We start from the raw sequence: 14,612 nt of genomic DNA, 5'->3' as shown, positions 1-14,612 counted from the left end.
TTTGCCAACACTTGTGGGCCTTTGCATTGCCCAGGGGACCAGGCTCGGGCTTTCTCCAAGGAGGGGGATCCAGGGAGGGCTCCCTGGAGTTGGTGGCCTTGATACTGCCTCGGAAGGCAGATGGAAGTGTTTCAGCAGAAATAGTTGTTTATCTGTGGCTGAGAAAGTGAGAATGGAAGTGGGCAGCTGCTAAGGAGACCTCAAAGGCCTCTGATCCATCTGAGGAGGTCCCTAGTGGGGTCTGTAGGCTAGTGGCGTGAGGCCAGCTGTGCTAAGGATTTAGCTCAGGACTGCCCCCTATGCGGTCCCTTTCCCCCATCACCTCTTTAAGCCTTTTAGGAGCAGACGTGTTTGCAGTAGTTTATTCATATTTTGTCACAAACGGCCGGGGAGGGGGTGCCGGACTCCTCCAGGCAACATAGAAAATAGGTCCAAGAGACAGGGTGGCTGGGGTTGGGGCAAGGGGGGACAGGGAGGGGTCTGGAGAGAAAGCCTGGGGGAGGGGGGAGGGAAGACTAGGGGTGGGGCTGCCCCCCTGCTGAGCCTGCTCATTCCCGGTGTGGGTACCGCCCCACCTGCAGGGGGAGCCCCAGGGTGGGGGTGGTGGTGGAGGGGGCGGCCCAGAACTTCCAGGGTCAAGCCCTGCCCCGTGGCAGGGCCTAAATGCCCTCTGAAGTGGACAAGGCCAGAGGTCCCGCCCCTTCCAGGACTGACTGCCATGCCCACAGGCTGGCAGAGGAGCTCCTGCCCCTATTTAGAGCTCTGCCCAGCCCTAGTCCAAGGGGAGGGGGCTCTGAAGGCGGGAAGTCCCCGCAGCAGCAGTTTGGGGGTGTGGGAGAGGAGGCTGGGGGCACCAGTGCCCCCTCCCTCCCCAGGGCTGAGGCCTCTGCGGCCCAGGGGCAGGGCTGGGGGTGCACAGGCGTCCGGTCCGTTCTGGGCTCGCTCCCTGGCCGGCTTCCCCCTTAGAAACTCACCAACGTATAAACCATACTGTGGGAAGACGAGGCAGTGAGCCAAGTCGCGAGCATGCCCACTACTGGCCACCCACCCTGTCGCGCCCTAGGTTGCCCTCAGTCATCAAGGGCAAAGGGCAGGAACTTGGGGCCCAGCCATTCCTGGGATTGGAGGGATGGTGCCTGGAGCATCCCTTCCCTGACTTCTGACTGCCATGGGCAGGACCTCACCTGTACAGGTAATAGAAGAAGGAGAGCAGGTAGAAGGCGAGTTTGCACCAGGACTCCTTCTGGCAGTAGTTGAGGATGTCAGCATTCATGATGGAGACCGCGTCATACATGACCTCAGAGCCATCCGCAGGACGGTGGAAGTACCTGGGGGGAGAGAGGGGCCTGAGTGCCCACCCTCAAGGCTCCCACCCACATCCTGCCCCGCTCTCCCATCTCACCCTCCCGAAGGCAGCTGCTACCCTCACCTCCAGAGGTGGTAGAAGAGGAGGGGGATGTTGAGGCCCAGGGTCACCCACTCTGCTGCACACAGAAACATCAGACAGAAGAGGCCGTGGATGGAGTATTCTGGGACCACCAGCTGGGGAGTGAGGGTGAGAGGTCAGCGGCCAGGTGCTAGGACAGATCCAAGCTTCAAGGGCACTTGGGAGGTGCCCACCCACCATCACCTCTGGGGACTGAAAGGGCTTCTAGCCTCCCACTCCCTCCCACGTGGCAGAGCAGATCAAACAGGCCGCAGAGGGGGAAGGCCCGGCTCTGGGTTACAGTGGCGCTGAGCTCGGCTAGGAGCCTCCTGCCCCTAGCCCTGACACTGACCTTCCTCAGGAGGCAGCAGATGCGTTCGATGTTTTTTAAACGCTCGCGCTGTAGGGAGAGGAAAAGACCGCAATGGTGGAGGTGAAGGAGTGGGCACTGGGGGCGCCCCGCCCCCCTCCCACGCCCCCCCCTCCCTGCACGTGGCCGCCAGGGGGCGCCAGAGCAGACTGCGGCGTTTCCGGCGGCGCGGCAGGAAAGCAGCCGCGCCGTCCCCATAGCGACCGTCACCATGGAGGGATCTTCACCCGCGTCTCCATGGCAACGGCCCAGAGCCTGGCAACGGCTGCCCCGCCAGGAGGAACCCGAGCCCTGAGCCCGAGCCAGGTGTTTGCTGGGGGCTGGGACAAGGCAGAGGAAGGGGCACGGCCACCGTCCCCTCTACCTCCGTCTTCCTGTCCTCCCGCCGTCCTCCACCCGCGACATATGGCAAGACAGACGGACGGACACACCTCGGCACAACACATGTATCACTTACTGCCCGCGCTGGGTTCCCCTGGTCGATGGGGTTCTTGAAGTCGGTCCGCAGCTCGTCAAAGGCTATGATCTGGGGGAGGGGCGTGTGCCCGTCAGGGTTGGGGCAGCAGCTTATGGCCCCCCACGCATTCTTCTGTGGCATAAGATTCACACATGGGGATCGGACGAGATGGGACGTGCTGCAAAGGTGGAGAAACTCAGGCCCAGAGAGGGGTGGAGCCTGGCCCAAGGTCACACAATTTGGAATGGAACTCTAGTGTGCTGATGCCCAGTTCAGGACATGTCCACTACACCTCCATCCAAAACATCCCAAGGGATAGTGTGTTCTCCGCTGGGCCCCGTGCTGAACACTAGGGTCCCAGAGGCCTGGGACACAGCCCCTGCCCGGGAGGAACCCCAGACTTGGGAGAAAAACTGTGAACTACATCCAGGGTGATCAGGGCTGTGGAGTGCAGGAAGAACCTGGGGTGGGTGCCTGATTCAGCGTGGCGTGGGGATGGGGAGTTCAGGCTGGACTCTTGAGTAGGAGTTTGATGAACAAATGCGGGAAAGGCAGTCTGAACAGCAGGAACAGCAGGTACCAAGGCAGAGGGTTGAAAGAACAAGGAACATTCAGGAAGCTTGCAGGTTCTATATGACTAAAGTGAAAGTGTGAGGCGAGCAGGAAGAAAGACGGGAATGGTGAAAGATGGGCTGGAGAGGTCAGCAGCGCCAGACGTGGGTGCCTTGTGAGGCCGGACCAGATGTTTGGACTTCAACACAGAAGTAAAGGGGAGCCATCGAGGGGTATAAAGCAGCAAAGCAGGGTGGTTAGGTTGATGTTTTAGGATTGACCGAACAGGAAGTACAAACTGGCTAACGGTCCCAGCCAAGACATACACGATGCTTCCTCCATGCCAACAGGCTTTATGTTTGTTAACTCATTTGATGCTTACAACAACCTGATGACGTAGGTGCTGGTATTATCACTTCCATTTTGCAGATGAGGAAACTGAGATAGATTAAATGACTTGTCCAAGGCCACATAGCCAGTTAGTGGCAAGCCAGGTTTCTAAACCCGTTAGATTCCAGAGTTAAAATTTTAACCACTTTACTACACTCAGGCCAGACCAGTCAGGGGACTATTGGGAGTGTTGCGGCTGGGGCTTGCGGTGGGGAGGTGTGGTGATCTGAGTGGAGAGAGGGACAGTGGGGATGGAGAGGTGGGGATGGATTCCAGAGCTATTTAGAAGCCAGAATCCAGAGGGCTTGAATGGCAGTGAAGTGGAGGCAAAGGGACCCAAGGTGACTTTGGGTGTTGGGGCATCTGGTGGACGGCACTGTCCTCAATGGGATGGGAAACTCTTGGGGGGAGCAGGTGTTTGACAGGATGATGGGACAGACCTGGGGGGAGCTGGCATGGGAGAAAGGCTGGCAGAGGAGCCTTCTGGAGTCCCCTCCCCTGAGCACCAGCCCTAGGATGAAGCAGCGGGCCCACCCCCCAAGCATCCCGGACCCCTTAAGGCTCGAAAGGAGAGAACACGGGCTTCCTGGAGGGAGCTGGGGCCATCTGGAGCAGCCCCACCAACTCCCCATTGACTCTGTCAGGCACAGCAACAGGGTCCAGCAGGGAGCGGAAGGGTGCCGTCTGTCTGCCCCAGAGCTGGCACCACCAGCAGGCGGCGAGTGTTGCACCTCCCACCCCCCAGGCTGCCTGGCGCTGACTCAGCCCCCTGGAACAAACAATCCCCCACGGTGACAGCAGACACGCGTCACTCCCCACCAGGGTTGCCTAGCGACCAGTGGGGCCTGGTGGGATCTGGGGTCCTGCCCTGTAAGGTTCTATCTAATTCTTACCAATTTGGATTGAGGACCACACCTCCTCTCCCCACCTGCACACCCCTTGGCAAGCCTTGCTCTGGGCTTATATACACTCTGCTGTATACACAACAAGCCCACTTTACCGATGAGGAAACAGACTCAGGACAAGAGACTTGCTATGATCGCCCAGCTAAACAGCTGAGCGAACACAGTGCCTGACACGTAGTCGGTACTCAATGAGTATTTTTGGGGAGCACTTGGGCCCTCTCTCCCAGCCTGGGAGCCCCAGAGGGCGAAGCCTGAGTCTTATTCATCTTTGTCACTCCCAAAGCCGACCAGAGCCTGGTTCTCAGGAGCATCGACAAGTGTGTTGGATGGAGGTCTGCTCTGAGCATCCCCTGAGGACAGGGACCCCCATAGAGGCTGTTGGAGGCCTCTGGGTGGGGAGGAGCCCAAAAAGGGGCTTCTTGAATTCCAGGAGCCTTCCTCCCAGGAGCTGGTTAGCTCTGTGTGCCCAGCCTGTGACTCTCAATTCCTTCCAGTCCTCAGGACTCCAGCCCTCCTGCCACCACCCCACAGGATTTTCCAAGGCCCTGGGATGAGATAGAAGGCTCAGAGAGACGAAGATGGACCTAGGGGAGATGGAGGAAGGGAAATAGAAATAGAGAAGGGGGCAGAGAAAAGAAAAAGCAACTGAGAGACCCAAAGAGAGAGAGGGCTGCAGATGGGGTGTGTGTGTCTGAAGGTGTCTATGGGGGCTCACTCCTGACACAGAAGGGGCGCAGTCAGAGTCCATGGAATCCTGATGTAAAAGAGACAGACAGCAAGGGGACAGCAGGGGAGGATGAAGGGAGAGACTGATCAAGGGCCAGGGAGGACCACGGAGCAGGCAGGCAGCAGGTCCCAGGAAAAGAAAGGAGTGATGAAGTGGGGAGACCAAGAAAGAAGCAGGTGAGGCAATGGGGAGGAAGAGGAAGGAAGCGGGTACAAAGAGACTGATGGGGGATAACGCGATGATCAGGGAGGTGTGTGCTGGACGTACAAGCAGAGGATGATGAGCTGAGCGGGCCAGGGCCAAGATGCACAGGCCGTGTGGAGGGGATACGGTGGTGGCTGAAACCTCAGGGTACATAGGAGAAGAGAGGGCAGTAAAGGGAGTGGGGAGCAAGGGTCCCAAAAAATAAGCTGGAGGCTGATTGATAGTTCTGTAGTGAGTGGAAGGGAGACAGGCAGGGGACCACTGAGAAGGCCCCAGACAGTGGGCGAGAGGGACTCTCTCTAAAGGGAGGCAATCAGGATAAGGGATGAGAAATGGACGTTTTGAAGAACCAGGTGTGAGGCAAGGCTGGAGAGAGAGACAGACCAAAGGAAACAGGAGACAAAGAGGAAAGTGGGGGCAGGAAGAGGAGGAAAGCTGGAAAGTGGGGAGGAAACCTAGTAGGGGGAAGCCCGAACAGGAGGGGGTAGGGAAACCCAAGGTGAGCTGGTGGTCGGGGTTAGGTCTCTGGGGCTGCTTAGAGCCAATCACTGCTGGGTCAGGGAGTGGGGGTGGGGGGCGGGAATGGAAAGGGTTAATGGGCTCTGCGATCTGTGGGTCCTGTAAACAGATGCAGTTGCCATAGCAACTGGCTCCATCACTCAGGCTGGAAAAACCCACAAAGGGGGTGGGGAGAGTAGACAGACAAACTGCCCGACGGACAAACGGGGGCGACTAGATGGCGGGGGTTGGGGGGTGGGGAAATAGGAGGGAAAGGAACAAGAATCCCAGAATTCCGCCCCACACCCCAAGGCTGCCATGGGGCAGGGGAGGGGGGTCAGAGACCGACTGACATACCCACAGATAGTCGGGGGCGGCGGAGAAAGGGGGGGGCCCGGGAAGGAAGCCGATGATGGGGGGTGTTTATGGGGCGAACAGTAGCCGACTGATGGGGGATAGCGGAGAGGAGGCTCCAAGTTTCTCCGGGCCGTGAGACCATCCGTCCGTCCCCCTCCTGCTCCCAGCGGCCCCTGCCCCCACTCCGACCCCAGCCCCAGCCCCAGCCCGGCCTTACGTGCCAGATGACAAAGAAGATGAGAGAGGCGCACAGCACCAGGGTGAGCATGTAGCAGAACGCGGCGAAGGTGAACGCCATGGCCCCCGCGCCGGGCGGCGGCCCGGGGGGCGCCAGCGCGGGTCCCGGGCGCAAGGGGACGCCCCCCCGGCCCGCGCTTAGGGCCGGCCGGGCATGGCCCGCAGGGCTCGGGCGCGGGCTCGGGGGACGCGGGCGGCGCGGCCGGGATCGGGGCCGCGGGGCCGTGGGGCGCGGGCCGGTGGGCTCGGGGGGCGCGTCCGCTGCCGGCTGCCCGGGCCCCAATCGCTCATCCTGCGATCCCTCGCCCGCGGCTCCCTCGCTCTCCAGCCCGCGAAGCCGGCGGGGCGGAGCCGGGGGCGGGGCCGCCGTGCGAGCAGCCTCGGGCGGGCGGGGCTGGGTCTCTGTGCGCCCCTCCGCCAGCGCGGCCCGGGCGCCACCCCCGCCCCAACCTCAGGGACACGTAAGCATGGACGCACATCCCTGGCATAACCCCCCCCCCCGTCACACAACGAGCCCACCACTGCCACACTCGGCCCACTCGGACGGGTGCCCGCACCTCTGCCCTCATTCGCCGGCCACGGAGGTCGGACCGAGGTCTTAAGTGCAAAGCACTTGTCACCGTCCGAGGGGTCAGAGACACCTGGCTTGAACCCAGAGAAAGTCGGGAGAGGGGGCTGAGCCAGGGGGCTGAAGGGGACGCAAGCCAGACACAGCGGGGCACAAGGTCTGCGGCCCAACTCCCCATCCCGGACCCGCCTGTGTGGGTGTTGGCGGCGGCGGCGGCTCACCAGGTGCTCACTGACGGCCGCCAGCCGCCCTCCCGGCCGGCCGGAACCGTGCTGGGCCCGTGGGGACAGACTATAGAAGCACAAGCAGGCAGCTCTCCTGGCTTCAGGAAATGGGTCAAGGCCTTTCAACAGCAACCCTAGGACACACAGCCCAAGCCAGGACCCCCTGTGCAGCCCACCAAGACCAGGGCTCCAGTTCCTTCCCTGCCACCCAAAGGCAGCTCCCACCACAGACCACACTCAGCCACCACAACTTCCTTGCAAAAACCCTCGGCTCACCCGAGGGCCAGTGGAAATTTATTTATTTATTTTTTGTCCTTTCCGTCTTTCCCCAAGTGGCTTTTCCTTGCAAAATGCCTGACATGACACCAGAGGGGAACCTGGGAGTGGGGAGGGCACCCCAAGGGGCAGCCCAGGGACTTAAATACAAGCTGGAGGGGAGGGCACAGGTGGGACAGGCAAGAGACAGCACAAGGGACATGGCTTCTCAGGTAGAGATCAAAGGTTTGTTTTTCTGCAGGAAGAAGCTGTGTCAGAGGCAGGGGGCTAGCATCCTGGGTGGGAGGGAGTTAAGTGGAGAGGCCCCCCCCACCCTGGGTTGCACCCACATTCCCAGAGAAGTAGCGACAGGGGATGAGGATCCGCCCTCATAGGCTCCAAGGGACGGAAGGGGGAGAATAAGCCAGGTGTGCTGCCTCAGGGAAAGGGAGGAGGTGCTGGCAGAGTGAGGGTTAAGGCTGGTGCCCAGCCTCTGGCACGGTGGGCCTTCCGCCTCCGCCTGCCTTGGGGACAAAGGGGCACGGTGGGCAGGCAGCACACGGGCCTGGCTCTGGCAGGGCAGGGAGTGGCAGGAGCAGGCTCCCTCTGGGCTCAAGACACAGGCCCAGCGCGGCTGCCCACCCACCTGCCCTAGATGTGCTCAGACCCCACCGCAGCTGGACGGCTCGAGCTGTGAGTGTGTGTGTCGGGGGGGAGGCAAGGAGGAGAGGAAAGTGGGCTGCTGGGCCCCTGTGGCCCCATGCCCGTCCTGAGGTCCAGCCCAGGGCCCTGCATTCCAGGGCCCTGGATCCCCTGGTCCCATTCCTGGCCCCAGGTGCTGACTACAGCCAGGGGCAGTAGAGGCCAGGGAGGCCCTCGGCTCCTGGGGAAGGGGGGTGGCGCAGGGGAGGGGAGGAAGAAGAGTAAGGAGAGAAACCCACTGCAGCATACACGGGGGGCAGGGGGAGGGAGACAGACAGAGGAGAGCCCTCATCCCAAAGGTGTGTGGTGGGGTATCTTTTAAAGTCACCCAGAGGCAGCAGCAGAGCAAGCCCGCACCCTCACCCCAGCCAAAGGTCCTGGGTGTCCTCTCTTGGGGGCCCTGACAGAACCGGGGCGCAGGGCGGCAGGCAGACAGGCCAGAGGGAGATGGGGAGCCCAGGACACCCCAAAGCCACAGATTCAAATGCCCCGGGAGAGGGAAGTACCTCCTGCCCCCTCCAGGGGCATCATCTGGAGAAGGTGCCACCTCCGGTCCCACCCCACGAGCCCCTCCTAGCAACAGCCGCCACCAGCCTGCTTCACAGGGGTGCTGTCAATCTTGAGGTTGGGCCGCTCACCCCCTGACGCTGCCCCAGGCCCCATCCGCTTTTTGATCTCAGCAGCCATGGTCATGAACGCCTGCTCGACATTGGTAGCATTCTTGGCACTCGTCTCCAGGAAGGGGATGCCCAGAGAATCTGCAAACTCCTGATAAGGGGAGAGGAGAAAAGAGAAGGGGAGAGGAGGTGAGGGGCAGCAGGCCCCAGCCCACCCGGGCGGCCTGGCCCAGGCCTGCTCACCTTGGCTGTGGTGTTATCCACCACCTTCTTGGTGGTGAGGTCGCTCTTGTTGCCCACCAGGAGCTTATTGACATTCTCGCTGGCATAGCGGTCGATCTCCTGTAGCCACTGCTTCACGTTGGCATAGGATTCCTAGAGGGACCAGATCAAAAGTTACTTTGCTCCCACCTCCCGCCCCTACGCCAGCCCTGGAGAACAGGGGTTTTCAGGGGAAGATGGCTGTCCTGGGCTCCTGAGAAAGGCAGGCGCCCTGGGCTCAGGGACCCAGAGGAAGCTCCTCCAGGCTTAGCGCTCCTTCCTGCGCTCCTCTGTCTGAGACCCCAAGAGCCAGGCCCAGCAGAGCCCCGGCTGTCTACCAACAGCCCCGACACCTCAGCAGCTTAGACCAAGGGCCAGCCAGCTCTGCTTCCTGCAGCTGCTCGTGTTTACCCGAGACACAGAAAAGGCCTAACCACGTGGAGGGAGCAAATGGCATCAGGAGAGAGGCCAGAGGAAAGACAGAAACAAAGGATATCAGGTTAGCAAGAATTACAAAGTCCCCACAGTGGCCTTAAAATCCCTTTAAGGTTTGAAACCTTGGAGCCCAGTGGTAGGTGGAGGATCCTCACAGAGGAGACCCTGGCCTACGGGGGAGACAGGTATCCTGGGAACAGGGCCTGACATTTGTCCTACTTCTGGCACTGACAGCCTCCGTGCTCGGCCTGGCTCTCCCGGCAGCCTGCTGCACCCCACCCCCCGACGCCTGGCACGCCGACAAAGGACAGAACTTTCAGGAATATGCTTGAGCTAGAGCCGCTTTCCCTTCTTAGGAGCCAGAGGTCTGCTGATATCACACTGGGTTCAAACGTACACCTCCTGCCATGTCCCAGGCGGGGCCCTGTGCTGGGCACTGGGTTCAAATAATGGAATCATGCCTGGGCCCTGCCCTAAAGCACTCAGAGGACAATGGAGGACTAGACTAGGGCACACACAACGGCAAGACAGGGCGACCAAGCGCTGCAGGGATAGAAGGCAGGAGCAGGTGGAGCTCCAGGATCATCTCTGCCTGGGGAGATGACAGCCGACCTACACCTGCAGGGACGAACTACCCCCGTGTGGGTGCCAGTGGAGGGACGGGGCAAGATGCAAGGGGAGAAGCAGACATATGCCGGGTCACGGGATGGGATGGGATGGGCGTGCTGTCTTTGGTGAGGGGGAAAAGCTAAAAGCGGCTGGGACACAGTCCCTGAGCAGGGAAGGAAAGGAAAAGGAAGCAGGCCCAAGCAGGGAGGGTCTTAGCCTGGCCAAATCTTAGACAACCAGGAGCCAGTAGAGGTTTTCTTAGGAAGGAAGCAGCAAGAGCACACCTGTGTTCTGGGAAGATAGTCCTGGCAGGAGTGCAGAGGCCAGATCAGACCGGCAAGGAGACGGAGACCAACTGGGAGATGGTTGGCATAATCCAGGGAAGAGAAGATGTGCCCTGAGCCAGGGAATGAGGCAGGCAAGAGTACAGGATTTAGAGTCAGACCACCCTGGGTTAAGCCCCACCTCTGCCACTTATTGTATGATCCTAGGTATGTCACTTGGCTTCTCTGAACCTCAGTTTCCTCACTTCTATAAAACAGTACCTCCTGGTGGGGCTGTTGTGAGCATGGGATAATGAATGCAGGCTTGTCTCATAACAAGTGCTTAATTAGCAAGAGCTGCCATTATCCTCATCACTGCTATTATTACAAGGGAACGGATCTGGGAGAGATGATGGGGGAGAACAGAGGGGCCCAGGGACTGACAGGATGGGGGAGGGAAGAGTTTTCTGGTCAGGCCAACAGGGACTCTGTTATAAAGATGAGGATGCAGAAGCCAGTTCAAGAAGAGACGGGGAGACCAGCACCAGACAAGCTGAGTTCTGCAGATGGTCTGGAGCTCTACAGATGGCCTGAAGGCGGTCTAGAGGCAGGAAAGGATGTGCTGGGAAGCAAAGAACCCTGGGTTCAAAACACAGGCTTTGCCTTTCCTGACTGTGAAGCCAAGTGCAGGGAACTCAACATACATCTAAGTGTGTTTCCTCATCTGGAAAAGAGGGATGCCACCACTGAGTTCACTGGGTTCTACTGTGAACATGGGAATTATCACAGACATAAAGTGCCAGCAGAACGCAGGACTCAAGAGGAGATCCACAGTGACAGCTCTTTACTTGTAGAAATCACAGAACAAGAAGCCAAACCACAAGGTGGCCAGAACTGTGCAGGGAGTCAGGAGGCAGCTTGGGGCAATCAAGAGGCACTGAATCTGGGGCCGTAGCGGGGCAGGATACGACGGACCAGTGAGAAGTCACTGAAAAGAGAATCTGCTGCAGCAGGAGGTGGCAGAGCTTGACACAGTAACTTTTTTAAAGAGAGGGAAGAGAACAGAGTTAAAAGCCATGAGAGATCAATCATGGCAAAAACTGAAATGAAGTCACAAGTTTTGGCAGTTAGAGGTCCTTGGTGACCTCTGAGTGGAGCAAAGTTCACCCACAGCTTGTTGTCCAGGAGGCAGCATGAGTCCCTGGTGAGCTGAAGAGCCCAGCTGCCCCTCAGAGCAGGGACTCCTCCTGGCCTGGGGCTGATACAAGTATCTCCACGTCTCCAGGGCCTGACCCCCATGAAGCAACGAAGTTTAAAGAAAACAAAGCGGGTAGAATCAGTAGGCCTGGGCTTTCTGTCTCTGCCACTTAACTAGCTGCAGGGCCTAAGAAAGTCCTACCACCCCGACCCATTTCTTCATCTGTAAAATGGGAATATAACACACACCTCTTTGGAGTGTTACAAGCATCAAAAGGCTGTGACAGAACCTGTGAACTCTAACGCGTGACAGGACTGTTTCCCGCTGTTAACATCACCACTGATGCCAATGACACAAGACTAACGCTGCCACAGCAGACACAGGGCTCCCAGAACTCTGCTCACACTGGGCCCAGAGTGCAGGGCTCCCTCACTTCCTCGTGTAAGGCCCTCCAATCGCTTCTCCACAGTGTCTTTACCCAGGAGGCCACGGGCCCAGCACAGCAACCAATCAGCTGACTAACCCCCCCACAAAAGACAGGTGCCTGGAAGGTCTAGAATAAGGTGGCAAGTCCGACAGGGAGGTGAGGCCTGGTTCTGCCAAGGCCCTGCAGCGGGGCCTGGGGAGCATCCAGGTCTGCAGCTATTTCCCTCCTTGTGAAATGAGTCCGAGAACAGTCTCCTTTCCGGGCAGCATAAGAAAGAGAGAATGGGAACAATAAAAAGCAGCAAAAGCCAAAGACCTGAGGCTGAGGAGGCCAAGTGGGGGATGGTGAGCCCAGGAGTACCTGGTCGGTGACGTCGTACACCACGATGATGCCGTGAGCCCCCCGGTAGTAGCTGGAAGTGATGGTCCGGAACCGTTCCTGACCAGCTGTGTCCCACTACAAGACAGCAGGAGAGAGGGGCAGGTCAGCCCTGGGCTCCATGCCCAGGGCCCCTCCCCTCCCAAGGGAGATGTCTCTGCACCAGAGATTCTGGGAGGAGCAACACTCACGATCTGAAGTTTGATGGTTTTGCCATCCAGCTCAATGGTTCGGATCTTGAAGTCCACCCCGATGGTGCTGATGTAGCTCTCTGTGTATGTGTCATCCTGAAAGATCAGGGACCAGTGAAATGGCCTGAGTGAACAGGTCTGAGGCCCATCTGGAAAACCTCCCTCCAGTGTCCTGCCCCAGCCGAGCTCCCAACTGCTGAGCCCCAGTTCTCAGCACCCCAACTTGCCAGCCCTATGCGCCTGTTCAGTCAGATATGTTGCTGGCAAGTCCTGCAACTTCATCCTTGGTCTCCCAGGTCTTGCAACCACTATTCTCTGGGTTGCCCCCCTCTCCCTCCGGCCACCAGCCAGGACCCCAGATGGATGGTAGGGGAAGCTTCTTACTTACAGCAAACCGCAGGAGCAGGCAGGACTTGCCCACGCCCGAGTCACCAATCAAAAGCAGCTTAAATAGGTAGTCACTGGAGAGAAAGGATGGGAAGGTGTGAAGGAAGGCAGGGAGCCCACCCGCCATTATCCTGGAGTCAAACCTATAGCATTCTCCCACACTGTGAGGTGTGCCTTGGATTAGAGTATTAAAGCACTCACAAGATCCTCCCACAAGTCCTGGGATGGGGAGGGTTGGCCACTCCCCATAACACAGCTGGCCCAAAGGGATGCATCTGAATTCCCACTTTACAGAGAAGGAAACGGAGACACAGAGGGACGTGACTTGCCAAGGGTCACATCAGTTAGGTGACAGAGCTCGGTATCCTACCCTGATTCCTGATAGACTCCATGGTTTCGGGTCCAGTAGGGGCTATTTAGGGAAACCCTCCTACACTGCCCAGTGCCATACCTGACTTGGCAGGGGAGACCACAGAAGTGGAAGCCAGGGCCCAGCCTAGAACTTAACTGAATACCCATGTAAAGAGCCCGGTATGAAGCCTCCAGAAAGACATGCTCAACAAGCGGCAATGATAATAGCAGTTAAAACGTATCCACTTCCTACTTGTGCCTGGCCTTGTGCTAAGTACTTCAAATGCATCATCTCATTTAAGCCTCACAACAGTCCAATGAAGTGAGTGCCGGTTATTCCCAATTAATGAAGAAACCAGAGGCCAGAGAAGGGAAGCGACTGGCCCTAAGTTACACAGCTGTTAACTTTAATACTGGAAACCAGGTTCAGACTCCAAAGTCTCTGTGAAAGCATGTTGGTTCCCTTCTCTGTTACCCCTTATAATCCAGCTTAGAGCTTCACCCTTCCCCAAGGAAATCTGAGGCCAGGATCTGGAGGAGAAAAGCAAGTGGCAAAAGAGGAAGAAGATAACTGACACTAAGGGAAAACTGTCGATGAGAAGTCGGGGCAGAGATGTGGGCCACCTACCCGTAGGGGGAGTGACCAAGAAGTGAGGAAAGTTTGAGGAACAAAGAATCCCACTGGAAGGTGGAAAGCAAATGCCACATTCATCTAAACTTCTCCGGCAGGGTGACGGCGAAGGGAAGTGGGGTGACGGCGGCGCCAGGGGCTTGCGCAAGGGTGAGGGGAGGGCGGGAGGGGACCAGCCTCTGGGAGCGGCAGGGCATTTTGATCCAGGTAAAGGGCAAAGCGGCAGCCCCGGAGGGGAGAACCTGCGGAAAAGCTACCCAGCGGATTCCGGGAGGGCTGGAGAGCAGAATATACGACCCGACCTAAAGGGCCCGAAACTGGACCGAGACCAGAAACTCTGGGGATGGGCTCCACAATGCCAGGACCGTCGTCAGCACCCAGACCGCTACTCTCAGGCAGCAGGTGGGGAAACTGAGGCCTGGAAAGACCGGGGCTGCGGGGTCACCTGACCGACAAGGCCTGCTAGTGCCGGTGCCTCGGGATCCAAGTGGTGCCCCTCGGGGTCGCAGTCTCCGGGCCCGGGTGCAAGAACTCGGGGCGTCGAGCCGGGGTTCTGGGGCCCCCGGGGGAGGGGCAGAACCCGGATGTGAGGGGGGGGGAGGTCAGCGGAAGAGAGACCCGGATGTGGGGGCGCCGCGCTGTCCTGACCCGGGCCGGACAACCCCGGTAAGCGTACAGCCCCGTACTCGGGATCGAGGCTGCGCTGCACGGCGCGGGCGGGGCGCACTCACTATTCGGGGTTCATGGCGGCAGCGGCGGCCCGCTCGGTCGCTCCCAGTCGGCTCTGCTCCGCCTCCCGTTTCAAGATGGTGGCCGCTCCGCCCCAGAGACCCCGCCCGCGACGCGCAGGCGCAAACACTCGGGACTGGGACCTCGCCGCGTGGCTCCGCGGAACTTGTAGTCTCCTTACATTGTGCAACTCACCCCGCCCCCCGCTGCGCAGGCGTAATCCTAGCCCACGCCCCACCATCGCCGCGCGTTGCCTTCTGGAG

At 59.2% G+C, this 14,612-nt stretch overlaps 2 protein-coding genes across 3 annotated transcripts; both read right to left on the bottom strand.

Annotated features, from left to right (window-relative positions):
• Window positions 1–346: 346 nt before the first annotated feature.
• CNIH2 (cornichon family AMPA receptor auxiliary protein 2) lies at window positions 347–6,288 on the bottom strand. Of its 2 annotated transcripts, none has more exons than XM_060017518.1 (6): window positions 6,104–6,288; window positions 2,254–2,322; window positions 1,779–1,826; window positions 1,430–1,542; window positions 1,185–1,328; window positions 347–990 (listed from the first exon to the last, which is right to left on the bottom strand). In XM_060017518.1, the coding sequence occupies exons 1-6, from the start codon at window positions 6,182–6,184 to the stop codon at window positions 963–965; spliced, it is 483 nt and encodes a 160-aa protein (XP_059873501.1). In that variant the 5' UTR covers window positions 6,185–6,288; the 3' UTR covers window positions 347–962. The 2 variants fall into 2 exon arrangements, with proteins under 2 accessions (XP_059873501.1, XP_059873502.1); XM_060017519.1 differs by having other exon boundaries at window positions 2,254–2,431; window positions 6,104–6,236.
• An 884-nt stretch (window positions 6,289–7,172) lies between these two features.
• Window positions 7,173–14,445, bottom strand: RAB1B (RAB1B, member RAS oncogene family). The gene is made up of 6 exons (XM_060019302.1): window positions 14,352–14,445; window positions 12,640–12,712; window positions 12,252–12,347; window positions 12,043–12,138; window positions 8,733–8,864; window positions 7,173–8,640 (listed from the first exon to the last, which is right to left on the bottom strand). The coding sequence occupies exons 1-6, from the start codon at window positions 14,363–14,365 to the stop codon at window positions 8,446–8,448; spliced, it is 606 nt and encodes a 201-aa protein (XP_059875285.1). The 5' UTR covers window positions 14,366–14,445; the 3' UTR covers window positions 7,173–8,445.
• Between the last annotated feature and the right edge of the window lie 167 nt (window positions 14,446–14,612).

Source organism: Delphinus delphis, chromosome 8, assembly GCF_949987515.2.
Source record: "Delphinus delphis chromosome 8, mDelDel1.2, whole genome shotgun sequence".
Taxonomy (NCBI): domain Eukaryota; kingdom Metazoa; phylum Chordata; class Mammalia; order Artiodactyla; family Delphinidae; genus Delphinus; species Delphinus delphis.
The sequence above is the reverse complement of the archived record's forward strand: the minus strand, read 5'-3'. Positions and strand labels throughout refer to the sequence as shown.